This window comes from Pelodiscus sinensis, chromosome 4 (assembly GCF_049634645.1).
Source record: "Pelodiscus sinensis isolate JC-2024 chromosome 4, ASM4963464v1, whole genome shotgun sequence".
In the NCBI taxonomy this organism is placed as follows: domain Eukaryota; kingdom Metazoa; phylum Chordata; order Testudines; family Trionychidae; genus Pelodiscus; species Pelodiscus sinensis.
Genome location: NC_134714.1, coordinates 55,817,147 through 55,833,906, shown reverse-complemented (window position 1 = coordinate 55,833,906; position 16,760 = coordinate 55,817,147). Strand labels below are relative to the sequence as shown.

Here is a 16,760-nt window from a genome sequence, read left to right as displayed (position 1 = left end):
CAGTCCAACAGCTATTTTCTTTTTCTCTTTAGGTGTAGAGATCAAGATGGGCAGAGAAAAAGAGAGGAGCATCTTGGGTATTTGCCCCTTTTCTTCCCTCTTCTTTATAGTTGAAAAATATTTGCGTCTGAGAACAATGAGACAGAGTCTATGTAGAAAGATATTCCATACTTTTTTTTTCGCACTTGGAGTTTTAAGTTAATTAAACTCTTGTTTTCCTGGTTTCTCTTTCTTTATATCTTCCCTCAATATAAAGTGAATTCTAAAGTTTTACAAAGCTTGCACTCATAATTTTACAAATAATAATAATTTGTTGTTAAAGTTAAAAGAAGAGCAGAAAGTCACAGTGTGTCAGTAGAGTAAATGCATATCACATAATGTTAAAGATTTATCACCCAGAAAGTCTAGCCCATTCTGTAAGAGTTATGTTCTGTAAGAGGTTTGGCATCTGCAGTTGCAATTGGTGAGTTGACTACCTGATCGTTGCATACCTCCATTTTCCATTACCAGTTATCTGCTAACTTTTTCACTGTAAAATGAGCCCAAATCCTTTATCTCACTTCTTACGACTTCAGCCATCTACAGTTGTTGCTAGAAAAAATGGGAAAAGAGGGGTGCACAACAAAAGAAGACTACATACTGATTGTTCTTTTTGTCATAGCCCTCTTATCCCACTCTACATCCCTCTACCTTCTGTCCAGAAGTATCACTTCAAGCTGTTTTCTCCTTTGAGCTTATTCTCTGTAATCTTGCTCTATAAGTCAATAACTTTAAAGACAGCGAACAGATCAGCACTCATATGTACTACCATTAAATTATTTTTTTTCTTCTTGCTTCTGTTAGATGGCATTATAATGCTACTTATAATTGCTATTGAGGATGTCTAATAATTAGCAAGTACTTAATAGTCATTACATTAAAATGAGACCAATACAATGTGAAAAGGGAAGGAAACACCTAATACCTGGTAAAAAAATTCTATAGAATACCTCATTCTACCTTATGCAGTAATTCAAATGGAGGAGCACAAGTTAAGAAACAATCCTCGGAAAATTCATTTCTTGTGTTCTGAAAAAATGTATTAATTCTAAAGACAGGCTTCAGAGCTTTGTGTAAAATTTATTAACATTTGAAAGACATATAATTTCTACGATTATGAATTGTTTTACGAAGTGGACTAGTTATCAATAATATTCATGGGTAACTTCCAAATCTGTTATTCATTTCATCCAAAGGTAAGATAACATCAGAAATACTGAATTATGAAAGAGAGGAGATGGTAAAAAAAAATTATGTAAGAACACACATGTGAAGTGCACTCAATTTCCTGCAGTTATATAGCTTCTTCTTTCTGTTATCTTATCCAATTCTATCATTTAAGTAGTGACTGACCTGAGCAATACATTTAATTAGACTTTCAGGGAAAGCACAGGTACTGCATGAGTTCCATAGTGGCTCATCACACACTCTTCCCTGTGATTCAGTGCTGAACCAATCTCCCTGGATGGTGTAAGCAAATAACAGTACTGCTGGAGACGTGGTCTTTTTAGATGACCCAGTAAATCAAGATCCTGACCTCCTGTGATAATTAAAGATCAAAAGAGTATTTTTTGTAAGAATAGGAATGCAACCTCCCTCCTCCCCACCCCCCAACCCCAATATCTAGGACACATTCACTTGTGATTTAGATGGGAACAGGAATTTTCCATTTTCTGCTGTAAGCTTTTGTGAATCATAGCTGGGTGCTGTTGAACAGCTGCTGCTGAGTTCAACACTGAATGTGACAGCATTTCTGTGTTAGTGAATGGTGCCTCATGTATGCAGATTATTGTACACTTTGGGATCCTTCTGGCTGAAATGTGTTACAGACATCGGGTATGTCTACACTGCAACACTATTTTGAAATAACTAACACTATTCCAGAATAACTTAGTTTGCATCTACACAGCAGGCAGTTATTTCGAAATAGTGTCAAAATACTGTCAAACTGGAGGACTTCTTACTCCGACTTCTATAACCCTCATTGTCTGAGGATAATGGAAGTCAGAGGAAGAGTGCTCTATTTCAAAATAAGTGCTGTTTAGATGCTCCCTATTTCAAAATAAGCTATTTCAAAATAAGATACACAATTGATGTAACTCAATTTGCTAGCTTATTTCGAGTTAAGCCCTGCAGTGTAGATGCACCCAAAAATATGTTTAGACACACCAGCTCTGAGGATAGGGGCAACTTGTAGGGCAAAGGAGAGTTCTTTCTTGTTGCCCTTTCCTGTTACTCTCAGCACAGGAACGAAGCAGGTCAACAAGTCATTCATTGTTATTACATGGTAATTACAGTGGAACTAAATAATTGAGAGGTAGGCAAGGGTTAAAGTCAAGATAAAAGATAATAGCAGAGGCAATAAAACAAAATATAAGCAAGGGTAAGACTATGAATCATCAATAGTGAAAAAATAATTGGGACTAACAAGCCATGTGCAATCATAATCCAAATCACTTTGTGTATTGTAACCCTTCCCCTCTCCTCCCCCACTTTTTTCATGCAGCATGTGCTTTCTTTGGGGCAGGGACTGAGTCTTCCTGAAAGTCTGTAAAGCCTGAAGCACACTTTACAAGTAACTAGAACATAAATAATTATTAACAATAATGCTTTGTGTTCAGGTGCTAGGGCACTTCTAGTTAACCTAGTACAATGTAGTTAACATTTAGAGCTTCTGCTCCTTTTTGTTTGTAGGGTTTCTTAAAGATTTATGGCATGATATTTCTAAAACTTTCTGTCGTCTGAACTAACAATTTTCTAGATAAGTATCATCTTGTGGGTTTTTTTCTTCATGTCTTTTAAATGACAGTGTCATGTAATATGATGAGTTTGTGAGTGGTTTTGCTAACTCATTCATCAGAGTAATCAATAGAAAAAATAAGCCATATGGGTTGTAGTCCATTTGTATTGGATGGGACAGATGGCATTATTGGTAGATGGAAATATTCCAAATATTTATTGTATAATGATATAACAGTAACTCTGACTGCAAAATTTTATTAATTTAATCTATTCCTGTGTTTTACTCAGGAAGGGTTGAATTGTGCATTTTAGGCACAGTTCTCATTGTGAGGTAATGACCTTCTTTGCCCTGAAAGGAACTCCAATTGGTGCACCATATTCCTCCCTGAATTCAGCTGGGTGGTTGAGCAAACCCATCACCCACATTCTTTCCATTTCTTCCCAGTCGCTTTCAGGCATCTTGTTCTTCAAAGCAGGACTGAATTAAGCTCTTTGTAGTCCCTATGCTCTCTCATAATTGTAGGCCCTTAAATTAGACTATATAGAAATATATAAGTGAGAAATGCCCTATTACCTATACACCTAATATCACCCACTTTAATTTTTGTTCTTCAAAGTGGTGCACTGTGTGAGAAATTCATGGTACAGGCAGTCCCCGGGTTACGTACAAGATAGGGACTATAGGTTTGTTCTTAAGTTGAATTTGTATGTAAGTCGGAACTGGCTCCAGATTCAGCTGCTGCCACTGAAACTGACCAGGGGCTGACTACAGGAAGCCGGAGGCAGAGTTGCTCTGCCCCCAGCTTCCTGGAATCAGCCTGATCAGTTTCAACAGCTGCTGAATCTGGAGCCTTGGACAGAACAGCTGGGGCGCTGCCCGATAGGTTCCCACAGGACCAACCCGGCAGCACCCCAGCTGCTCTATCCGAGGCGTCCTGCAACAAAAGCCTGGTCTGCTGGGGCGGGGGGCGCACTAGCTGCACCCCCTCCCCCCCAGCAGACCAGGGAGACCCGAGCAAAGCCGTACAGGTGGAGGGACCCCGCTGCCCATGCGGCTTTGCTCCTGTCTCCCTGGGGTGCTGGGGGGAGTACCCCCCAGCAGGCCGGGGAGACCCAAGCAAAGCCACACAGGCGGAGGGACCCCGCTGCCCGTGTGGCTTTGCTCCTGTCTCCCTGGGGTGCTGGGGGGAGTCCCCCCCAGCAGACCAGGGAGACCCGAGCAAAGCCGCACAGGCGGAGGGACCCCGCTGCCCGTGCGGCTTTGCTCCTGTCTCCTTGGTCTGCTGGGGGGGTCCAGCAAAGCCGCTGGACCCCCCCCCCCAGCAGACCAGGGACACCCGAGCAAAGCCACCGCCTGGGCGGCTTTGCTCATTTGCCCGGGAGCAAAGCCGCCCAGGCAGTGGGACCCCTGCCTCCTGTGCGGCTTTGCTCCTGTCCCCCGGTCTGCTGGCGGCGGCTTTGCTCGGGTGTCCCTGGTCTGCTGGGGGGGTCCAGCGGCTTTGCTGGATCCCCTCAGCAGACCAGGGAGACCAGGAGAAGCTTTTCTTGCCCCGGAGGACACGGGCGGCAACCCGCCGCCCGTGAGCTCTGGGGCGAGAAAAGCCCCATTTGTAAGTGCGGATCCGACGTAAGTCGAGGACTGCCTGTACTTCATTCTAAAATAACAGCCATTTTATTGTATACTACAATTATACTACAATTCACCTGATAGTTAATCGGCTGATAGGAAGAAAAGCAAGGTGATGTTGTCACTGCTACAACTGTAAACAGTGTAATGCATTGGGCCGCAGAGCTCATAACTTGGCAGGATTGTGTCTCAAGATTGTTCAATGTCATTTATTAAATAGCAGTACGTAGGCTGATGCTGGCCATACATTTCAGCCAGAAACAGGGTTTAGTAGTAGCCTAGGGTTTCGATAACACAACTGAAATGCAAACACTGTAGTAATATGCAGGGTCGCCTCTAACATTTTCCATCTTTAAGTGGCTTGAATTTTCTTCTGTGCACCATCAGTACAAACAAAAAACCTAGATATAAATATATATTTTAAATGTCTCGTAGGCATGGAAGAAAATTTTAAAACAAGGGATAATTAACAAGAAGTAATGCTTATGATGTTTATTTAATATCAAATAAAAAGGATGATAAAGTAAATGTAGTCCCAGAATAGTGTTAATTTTCTTTTTAACAACTCAAACTAGTAAACTCACTAAAATGCATATTATCTACACATAGCTCAGCTTTAAGATGCTAAAGTAATCTGAGTCAACTAGAAACAGGATTGCTGTCCTTGAAAATATTAATACAATATTTACTTATACTGGAAAAGAGAGAAAAGGGCATACACTCAGGATTATACAGTTTCTTTGTGATGTCAACTCTTAATTTGACTAATAGTGCACAAACATAGAACAGTAAAAAGTAATAAAGCAACACAGAAACCAAATAATACTACAAATGTGGAAATAGGAAGGAAAGTAAAACATCATATTGTAGGTAATAATTCTGGACACTCTGGAAACAAGTCAGAGGATTTATTAAACACTCAGCGCTGGTGGTGTGACACCCAGGGGTTAACCTGGTGAACACTGCTTAACCAAAACATTACAATAGATTATATAGGCGGCAGATGGATGGAGGGGAAGTGATTTGATAGGTCTAGCCGCAAGATGGAATGAGCACGTAAGCCAATAAACTACAAGAGATTACTTAGCATCTCCGCCCATCTCCAGTTAACAGCTTATCAATAATACCGGTAGTTATCCCTAACAAGCTAAATAAGCCAACATAAACATAACATATAATGGTAGCTTTGACAATTAAAATTATGATATGTTCACTATGGGGTGATACCACCTCATGTTGGCGTGGTCCCATCTGGGGTCCCAGGCTCATTATCTAGGATTAAAGGAAGACACTAAGTACAACTTACACTCATTAACTTAAAGTTTATTGTGATACCAGCCAGCATCTCATTGGAATGAGGCCCTCTTGGAATGTGGTTGCCAGAGCGACCAGGGTCACGTTAATTGCTTGTGCTGTGTTGCTCCCAATCCTGTCTCAAATTTAGGATTAAATAGATTGAATAGGGGTTCTTAGCAAAATACCATGGGCTGCCTCAGTTTCCCCTACAAGATGGTTGGTGATCGGTATTTTAAATGAATGTTTAGGATGACTATGCAAGTGAAGCAGAGTCCTGTAAAGGCAGATAAATGTTATCCTTGCTTGAAACTTTCACATTGTGTGTGTCACCAACTCAAATGGTATGTCTACACTAGCCCCTTAGTTTGAACTAGGGAAGCTAATGAGGGCGACCAAAATTGCAAATGAAGCACAAGATTTAAATATCCCGCACTTCATTAGCATGTTGCCAGGCGGTCGCCATATTGGAAATTGACTAGCCCGGAATAACTGCTCGCGTCTATACGCAGCAGAGAAGGGTGATTCCAAAATAAATCCCTTACTTCGAATTACCAGTTAAACCTCATAAGGTTTATTGAAATATTTAAATCCTGCGCTTCATTTGCAATTTTGGTCGCCCTCATTAGCCTCCCTATTTCGAACTAGGGGGCTAGTATAGACATACCCAAAGAGTAGAAGCTCCAGAGCAGTACTTTAACATGGCTTCAGAGTTTGTAGACAGATCCATTTTTTAAAGAGCTTACAAATACATTCTTCATCCTACAATACACCTAGCATCACACCTAGTATGCCCATTGACTCATAAGAGCCAGAACTATACCATATAGAAAAGAACTGGCTTTAATGCCCTTCTCCAAACAAATTCTAACACTTAATGGAAATCACTTGTCTGGAATCCAACTCTAATTGAAAAGCCAAACAGATTCCATGACACCGTTCTTCCAGTTTTAATAATTTACCATGTACTGTATAAATTAGTAACATGGCATATTTTAAAAAAGATCAGTCTTCTGTTATCTACAACACTTCAAAAAATCTGTTCAAAGAATCCTTTTCTTTCCTTACCTTAAGCCGTTAACACCTATGTAAACTTTCTTGGTAATGTAATCATGCAAATGTCATGAGTGAGGCCTAGCCACATAATCCTTATTTACAAAAGCAGCCTCGTGGCTTTATAATAGAAAAAAACAATACATGTGAAGTCAGATCCTGCATTAAGATCTGCTCTCTGCCCTCTTTATTTGTCTTCTCTGGTTCTGTCACAAACAAACTAATTTTTAGCTCAGACTGACATCTCCAGGCAGAGTGCCTTCTATGGACAAACTCAGCATGGCCAAAAGCAAGCTCTTTATCTTTCCTTCCTGAAACTAAGTGAAAAATATTTTGGTTTAGGGCTGCGAGGAGTCACTGTTTTGTGTTTCCTCTACAAGTCTAACAAGTCCATGGGTGCTGCATAATTCTTTCCCCCATCGTATTTTCCTGGCATATTTAAGATCTTGTAATTATGTCACTAATCATTTGATAATTAATACCAACCCCTCTTCACTCTAGCCTCAACAAGAAAAAAGGGAAGATATATTTGACTAAGCTCCCTCTGGTGCATTAATGAAATAATGACATTTACACAGAAGCAGCCCCATCTCCCATAGAGCCACATGTTCCCATACCCCAGCATATCAGCATACCATGCCACCCTTATGCAGCCTGCTTCCTTACCGCTCCGCCAGCCCAAGAGAGAATCCTATGTCTCTCCCTTGCACCAGCAGTTATAGCCCAGACAGGAGTGAGTCAGAACACCCAACAAACTCCCCCTAACTCACCACACAGATGCTTCCACCCCTTCCTTTCCCTGCCTGTCTATCCCATGTAGTCTGCTCCCCATCTTCTCCCCTCCCAGCCCAGCAGGCTGGAGAGTGCTGGGTTTCTCACATGAAATTACAGCCAAGCCCAGCTTCTGTAATTACACCAATCCTTTCCTCTCCCACCCAGCTAGGAGCCCCAAACTTCCCCCTCTCTACTCTCCCTGCTCCCGCAGTCATTTATTGCCTCCTGCCTCCTTATGTCCACTCCCTATCAGCTAGAAGAGGCAAACTCCACCTCCAGTATGGAACTGCTGCTGCTGAGAGAGAAGTCTCCCTCCCTTAGTAAGGGAGCTCCCTGCAAAGTAGCCCCTGAGATTCTAGGCAGGGCTCATTAAACAACTGCGAGGCCACACTGCTTTATTCTGCCTTTACTGGTAAAGTGTTTTGGTAGATATGCAGACTATTCTGTGGCAGTGACTACTCTAGTCAATTTATAACAGATTTGATATTTGGAAAATGCAGTCACTAGAATTACTTCTCATGAGCAGGGGAAGGATCATCTTGAAGCACTGTCAGCAATGCTCCAGCATCAGAAGTCTGCCAGAATTGATGCAGAACTGGAGAAGATGAAGGAAAGATCATGTAAATACTGGATTACATTGAACTTCTAGCTGAATTTGATCCATTTCTCTTAGAACACATGCAAGGACATGGCGATCCAGGAAGAAGGAATGTGTCTTATCTTTCATCAACTATATGCGATTAATTTATTGATATTTTGGAGCCAAAGTTATGGCGCGGATAATATCTGAAATCAAGAAGGCGAAGTATTATGGAATCAATATCGATTTATCCCCTAATTTTACTCACTCTGATCAGCTTACAGTGGTGTTTGTTATGTATTCAGTGATGGAAATGTGATTGAGTGATTTCTTCAGTTCATTCCCATTGAACAACACGATGGAAAATACTTATTCGATCTTTTGCAGGATATTTTCAAATTTCATGGAATAGATATTGCAAGCTGCAGATCACATTCATGTGATAATGCCAGCAGTATGAGTGGCATTAATTCAGGGGTTCAATCTAGGTTTTGTGATGTTAACAGTTTGGCTAAATGGGTTCCATTTGCTGCACCTAGTCTAAATTTGGCTGGATCCTCTGCTGTGTGCTGCCCTGCAGCTGTCAGGTTTTTTGGGAGTTTGCAGTCATTCTTTATGTTCTTCTCAGCTTCATCATAGACATGGTCTAAATTAGTAAATAACATGAAGCAAAATATCAATGTTGTACAAAGCATATCAGAAACAAGATGGTGAGCATGGAGCAATTCCACCATAGCACTTTAGCTGAACTATTCTGAAATTCATCAGACTTTAAGAGACATAGCTGAAAGTGATCGACAACCACTAGCAGCTGTCTGTGAGGCAAAGTCACTGACTAAGAAGCTGGATCAGTTCTTGACAGCTTTCATATGCGTCATTTGGAATGACATACCACAAAAGAATAACTTTGTGAATAAAGCTCTACAGGAGCCTGGCATTGAGTTGTGCACTGTTATGAATTTATAGGATTGTCCTTTAGTCCACTTCTGCGATACCCACAAAAAATTTCATGTGTTTAAGGCAACTGCAAATATCTTACACCAACTGACTACAATGAGACCATACAATGCAAATAACTGAGAGAGCAATTTTTTGATGAAGTTTGCATGGATAACACTGTCTCAGATTTGAGTTCCAGGGATAAATTTCACATACAGTGCTTTTAGTCTATCATGGATGAACGTATTGTTACAATGGTCAGGCAATGAGCAGCATATGCCACATTGAATGAAAGGTTCAGTTTTCTTGTGGATAGATCAATGTCCAGTGCTGAAGTTGCCTCTAGAGCAAGGGCATTAGTAGATTCCTATCCATCAGATCTCAAACATGTATTTACAGATAAATTTCTATTGTCCTCACATATGTAAGCAGAGAAGGAATATGTGGCAACAATGATCAATGCACAAGTAGCAGACAAGTTGGTGACAAGTTGTGCAAATGTTAACATTCTGAAAGCAATGTTATTTCGCCATCTTGACAACAAACTGTGAAGGGAAACACTCTTTTTCAAAGTTAAAACATATAGAGAACTATCTTCAGTCTGCCATGGGACAGAAATGACTATTTTCCCTTGCACTACTTTTATCTGACAGTAAGCTTTTGAGGAAAAAGGACATTTGATGATGTAATCTGTGATTTTGCTAACTAAGAATCACAAAGTAAGTATTTAATTGTATATTATACCTGTATGATGGTTATTGACTAAAGATTTAATACACATGAATTTATTGATCTTCAACATTTGCACATGTATTCTAATAAAAAATAGCAATTTATTAAGTGTGATTTAACAGTTTTCTTATTTTTTAGTCAATTATGAATTTTAGACCCTAAATTTTCCATAGGCTCTAGACACTGTGCCTAATAGATAATCTGGCTCTGCCTTAAAGGATGCAGTAAGAGAATAGTCTCTGCTCTCCAGCAAGTGCAGGCATGACAGTTTTAAACAATTTTGGATTCTTGTGTCTTCCTGACCTGATGCATCTGCAGTAGAGCTAGGTACACTTAGACCAAAAATAATATATTGATTCTGATCATCTTAATGAGAATTAAGGCTTTAAATATATTTTTCTTTCCATCCCTAATGAAAGTGTACATTGTGCTACAAATAACTGGTAGTTGGATTTTATCCATGAAGGCTTTTGTGTTCTTTTGAAATGTTATTCCCCAAAAATGGTAGCTATCTGGATATAGTAAAAGTGGTTTCAGTCTCAGAACTCCAAAACTTGGTAAGTTTGCCAAAAATGTACAAAACTTGATCTCTTTGTCTTTTTTTTCCCTTGGCCAAACAGTGAAATATTTGTTTAAATGCTTAAATGAATATATGTGATAGTAGTGGTGTTGGAGGTGGGTTTTTTTTACTTTTACATGTTTTAAATTTAGTTTTTAAACTTCATTCTAAAATTTGAGTAATAAATAACAATTTCCAGATGGTTACATACCTCTTGACTGATAATAAAACAATAGTGAATGGGAAAATGGATGAAACAGGGATCAGAGAGAACTGGAAAGATCAGAACAAATATTCCATGACAAGATGTGGAATAAATGTGAACTTTATAGAGTAAGATAACATTTAACATCATAGCAAGATCTATTACTAACTCTAGTACCAGTTAGTCTACATTCATTGATTCAAGCAATTCATTTTATATTTTCACTTTCTTTCCATAAATTATGATATTGAGGTTGAATGTGTTAGATTCATGTTGGGTTAATTCTTTTACTTTGACTATTCCCAGCATATTCACCATCATCAATGAACTTTACATAGAAAAATCCAGTTAGTAACATTAAAAAGTAAGTATATGCTGGATGTAATTGCCCCATTTGGATTTAATAAAATAAAATGTTGTTAATGGACTGCTTATCTCACTCCAGTAAATACTCTCCAACAAATATAGTAGTAAACCAAAACCATACTCCAACCTCAGCACATGGAGGGAGGAGTAAACTGCATCATTTAAAAGGCGATAATATTAGGTTTACTGCCTTTGTGCTGTAGGGGAGTCGTACAAGGAGTTCCCCAAATGCCTTTTTATGAATCACTCTGAGTGGTTTGAGTCCGTGATTGCTTCAAACCGAGCAATAAGTGCTACTCATTACTTTTACTCTGCCAGAAATGTCATACAATATGTCTCTATGACAGAGTGGACTAGGCCTCAAAACTCCTTGCTGGAAGCTTGTGGCCTTCCCACACACAGGAAAAGAGCAGGAGAGAAGTTCTCCAGGTCGTCTAAAGTGGCTGCAGCAGTGAGTCAGAGCCCAGCAAGCTAGTATAAAGGATCTCCTGGGCCAGAGCCAGACAGTTCCTCCTTGGAACTCCAGCTATGCACACTGAGGGACTGGCTGACTTAGAAAGCAGCAGTACCTTGGACAGCTCAGTGTGCAGAACTTACTGTATATCAGGCTGAAGCCCAGGGTCAGCTAATGGGCATGGCTGGTAGGTGAGTTACAGAACCCCTGGATAGGATTTTCCTGGGATTTTGAGACAAAGCCCTGAGGTGAGGGCAAGGACAGTTCATACCTCAAAGATTGGCACTGAGTAGACAATTGCTATTTACAGGATGCCTGAACTGGGACTGAGAGGAGTGGGCAGGCCTAGGTCCCTTCTCCCCCTCCCCAAATCCCACAGTAGCTACTGAAAGGGAAGAAACCTGATCCTAGGCAATCCAGGGAAAGGGGTCTGTGAGACACCACCCAGTCCTGGAATGAAGGAGGAGGAGCATGTAGACACACACCCTTTGCAGAAGGGGGATGCTCATGAGAAAGGATGAACCCGTTACAATTGCTTAATGGCACAAGATGTAGAAGCTGTAAATCTTGTGAAAGTGAAACACAAATCTTTTGGCCATGGAGCCAGGTTAACATGGTTCTTAGGCATCTAAAGCTTCAAATGGGTATTTAGTGGGATTTTCAAAAGTACGTAAGCAGGTTACCAACTGGGATTTAGGTACCTAACATGCTTAGGGGACTTTGAAAATCACTAGAATTCAATCTTCATCGTTAAGATCTCTAAATTTCTTTGAAAATCTGACCCTTGGTGTTCTCATATACTTCCTGAGAGTTATTACTTTGAATGCAGTTTGTAAAAGGCCATGGTTGTTTAGACTAGTAAGAACTGAAAGAGGTTATATTCAAAGAAGAGGTACTACTCCTGCTAAAAAGAATTGGAGGGAGATTTAAGATCCTTCTTATCCATGGAGTAAATTATCTTATATCTTGAAGAGGGCATGGAAACTTGTGAGGAAAAATGTTCTCTGTCAGATTTTAGATTTATGTGGATGGATATATACTCTTTCACTATCCAGAATAGATGCTATAAAATTACAATAGCCAAGGGACATATTTTGTATACATATTTTAGTGCATGTACTTATTTATATTTTATGATCATATTTATAATAAGTTATATAAACATTGCTTAAAATTATGGCACATACTTTATCCTTTAGGAAATGCTAGTTAAAGTCAACCCCCTTTTCACCTGGTAATTACAAAGAGAATAATTGAAATATAAAATACAGAAGTTAATGAGCATTATAAAGATGTAAACTGACAGGTAGATTAAACTCTGCTACATTTACATTGCTGAACAGATCTCTTACATTTTAATTAATATAATTGGTCATTTTATTGAAAGAAAATGAATAATTTTGAAAATATTGCCAAAAAACAGTATAAAAAGTTCAATAGTAAGAAAAGGCATGTTTCTGTGTCCTTTTTTCATGTCAGGTTTGTGATATTTATTTTGCAGCTAGATAATATTTTGAATGTTTCATGCTTTGAGATATTAAAACAGGTCTTTTCTTTTTTTACAGCCCATGTTAAGAACATGCAGTGCATTCTAACAGTACAGTAGCAGTAGATCTTTCATCTTGTGCCTAGTGTATATCATTTCCCCAGGGTTAAGATTAAACAAAGCTTTTGTATTCATTTGAAGTAATTGTAATGAGAATATTTAACACAGGTCAGATGCAGATAGTGGAACTCTAGAGGACCTTGGAAATATTCTGGCTTTTTGACACTTGCCCACAGTGGGATGTGAAAGGATTATTGCTATTTTTTTATTTTATATTTGTAAGGAGGGGGATAATAATATTCTGTTTGTAATAATAGTGAAATCTGTGGATTGAGGCTTTTAAAACAGAATATAATTAACAAAGTGAACACTGAAACTGTTTCTGTCATCTTAACTAAAACCTTTATTACAAATTCAATGTATGTGTATGTGAATACAAAAATTACAGAATACTTAATGTTCTAAGCTTGTATGAAGATTATCTTTAAAACACATTTTATTCATTCCTGAGCAGAAATGTAAAATAGTCATGTATCTGTGGTGTGCAGTTACTTCATGGGAAAGACAGAGCATAGCTGATGTAAATCTGCATGACTCTATTGTAAGCAAAGGAGTGTGTTACTTCAGCTGAGGATCTGCCCATATTCTTTGTTATGTATGTAAAATAGAGAAATAATTGCCCGTTGAATTGTTCAGAGTGGAGAACAGTCTGGTTCAGTAAGACTGATTGTTTATCTCCCGAAACAGTCTCTCAGTGCTGTGAGTGATTTTCCATTTTCTTTGCAGAGATCAGTTGTGTGTTAAGCCTGCCACTTTTGCACTAAGCAATAGGTCATGAATGCATCAACTGTCCTAGATGGGTGAGACAATGTTTTGCTATGTGACCAGCTCTGGTCAGATTCCATACCTGTCATGTTTTGTAGAGACTATTAGCAACTTTGCCTCTTTAGCTGATCTGTTTAAAAAGTGCTGAAGTGGAACCTTTGCTTTAAAAAAAAAAAGATACCTCACGAAACTGGAGACCTAGTTACACAGTCATACATCATCTCAAAGCTCTCTGTTAGAGGAAAGATCAAGAAAGTAGTTGGTTAACCAACCTCAGGGGCCTCTGCATAGAACAGGGTTCTTTGTTACCCTCAGTGTAGGGACTTCTTGTAACAGTGTGTGTAGTTAGCATCAGTCTGTGCATTGAGTGCTCTTAAAGTGTCAGATGAAACAATTTTCTTTACTGTTATAAGTTTGCTGCTTTTGCTATCCTTAATCATAATACTCTAGTAAACAAATTGTAAGAGGTTCACTCTTTCATTTCTGGTACACAAGGTTTAATTTGGTGATGATAAGGGGCCCAAAAAGACACTCTCCTATAAAGTCCCTTAGGAATCTATTTTATTACTGCTGCTTGTATTATGGTTTAACAGGATAGGATTTTGTCAGATCAACAGGAAAATAAAATCCAGATTCCAAGATCCCTCAGTAAGAACAATCTGTCTTCAGTATAATGCTTTTGTCTGGGAATCCAGGAATAACCAAGGGTCCAAAAGGACAAGCAGGTTATAGACTCCAGTAATAGAGAGTACATTTTTTAGTCAATGACCTTGTATTTAATAGCATGAACTGCAAAGTAGTGTCCCTTTTAGCCAACTTTATGAGTGCTTCAGAGAAGACACTTTCAACAAGACCATTGAGTCTCATACCAAATGCTAAACACCTACACTGCATCTAGAAAATTATCTCTTCCTTACAAATCTTCTCATGCTATCCCAACAGATGTCTAAAATCTTAGGTCTCAGGAGCCACTCAGTTCCCACAGTGGGCTATGAGGAATCTATAAGCTGCACACTTAAAAGCCACCATTCAGTAATTGTACTTTCTGCAATTGAGCAAACAAGTAGCATCCTCTAGGGGAGAAATCAAATCCCAGCTACTGTATGTGGACTACAAATTGCCCAGAAGAATAACCCACAATGAAATAGGAAAATACAAACTTGAAGTCTGCTGTATCAAACCTCGATCAAAGCCCTCCATCCAAAACAAATCTCTTCTATAACCCAAACCCCATGGTTCTTTAACTCTATTGGAGTGGGAAATTGCTACATAACCCTATTACTCTGGCACTGAGGCAGTAGTCATGAGTCAGAACCTAAACCAGGAAATCAAAGGTAAGGCTCCCATGAAAGTACCCTCTCCACAGGAAAATTCTTTTAGCCTAATTTATAGTACACTCCAACGCATCCTATTGTACTCCAGTACCATATTATAATCTCAGATTCCTCTGGTTTTGACCATAATATAAAATATCATCCCATTCTTTTGCTTTCAATCTTATCATGTAGGCTCCAAAAATATAACTTCACTGAACTACTTACTCATAAATGTCAGAAAAAAAATCTTTGTCCTTTTCTCAACTCCATTTTCAAGCTAGTACTCATAGTGACATGAATGTGAACTAACATTATTTTTATGCCACTTTAAACTTCTGCACATCAGACAGTGCTAACTGTTGACCCAGTAACATGTATGCCAGCTCAGCGGTAAATAATTACTTTAACTTCCTCTCTGTTGTTGTTCTTCGCCATGAAGCAGAATAAATGCTTTTAGCTAGTGTGGTACATTCTTGTAACTCACTGTCAATCTTCTTGTAATTCTTCAGACAAAGCTGGAAACAAACTTAAAACCTAGCTTTTGTTTTGTCTGACACATATCTTAATAACAAATATTGTGTAAGTGCTTTTGTGTAGGTCTTGAACTAGTAGACATTTTTGTTGAAACATCCAGGATAATCTTCAGTGATTGACTATGGCATGTCTTTTTTGTGTATAGATAAACCATATAACCCAATCTAAAACCACATACTTTAGAAAATAAAACAAAGTATTTACTGACAAAAATAGTAACTTCCAGCATTTTTCAATATTTGATCTGTAATTTTGGTAATATTTTTATCAGCTTTTAAAATGTGTCCTTTACTGAATCAGAGCACAATTCATGTATGTAGTTAGATGACCATATACAATACAGCTGCACATGGAGGAAGTATGTTTGTGTCTCTGTGTACTGCTATTGTGTGTACTTGTGTGTTTTTTAAAATGTTAGTGTAACAAGTTAGAAGTATCTGCATATTAAGAAATTCAGACTCTGTTGGATGAACATCTGAAGTGAGTTCTAAAGCCAAGGGTCCTGGACTGAATATATGCTGCATCAAATTCTCCAGCTGCCCAAATATAGGAACTGTTGTCAGTTGACCTCAACTGCTCTGGCACTGGCTAGCATTGCCTACTGGTCTCTCAGAAGCTAAGGTCCTAACTATATAGGACTTTAATGACAAATAACAATACTTTTGAGTTGCACCTGGAATTAATAAGGAGCCAATGTGGTCCATGTAGTTCTAGTGTAATTTGTTCCCCTCTCCCTACAGCTGACCTTTCTGTGCAATCAGACAACTATATTCTGATTTAGATGAAACTCCCTACAATGCCATAAACAAAACAAAAACAGAGACTTAAGGGGGATTAAGGCTGGTTAATTGTGACAATTTGCAATCAAATCTTTGAAAGCAAGGAAATCCCAATTTATGAGACTCTCCTTACCTTCACGTCCACACAGCAGGTACCAGAGAGAGTGGCCTGCTCCTTAAGTAAAATACTGACCCCGCTGTAATCTATGGAAATCATGCCATTGACTTCAGTGCAGCCAAGATTTCACCCCATAACTGTAGAATGATCTTCCATCTGCTGCCAACAAATAAGTAAACACAGACCATATTAATCTTCCTTCCTATACAAAAGCTTAATTACAACCTCAGCAACATTAGCAAATACATAGTGTTGACATGTTCAAAGGCTAAGTGGGTG

General features: G+C 39.0%; 1 protein-coding gene across 5 annotated transcripts in view; it reads left to right on the top strand.

The window, feature by feature from the left end:
* DPH6 (diphthamine biosynthesis 6) overlaps positions 1-16,760 on the top strand; it is a 358,530-nt gene that overhangs the window by 269,957 nt on the left and 71,813 nt on the right. Inside the window, exon 15 of one of the 5 annotated variants that reach the window (XM_075927015.1) lies at positions 8,055-10,800. The exons of the other annotated variants lie outside the window; for them this stretch is intronic. Within the exon in view, the coding sequence (XP_075783130.1) occupies positions 8,055-8,177 (123 nt within the window). The 3' untranslated portion in view covers positions 8,178-10,800. Of the gene's footprint in view, positions 1-8,054; positions 10,801-16,760 lie in introns of those variants that run through there. 5 annotated transcript variants of the gene reach the window in all.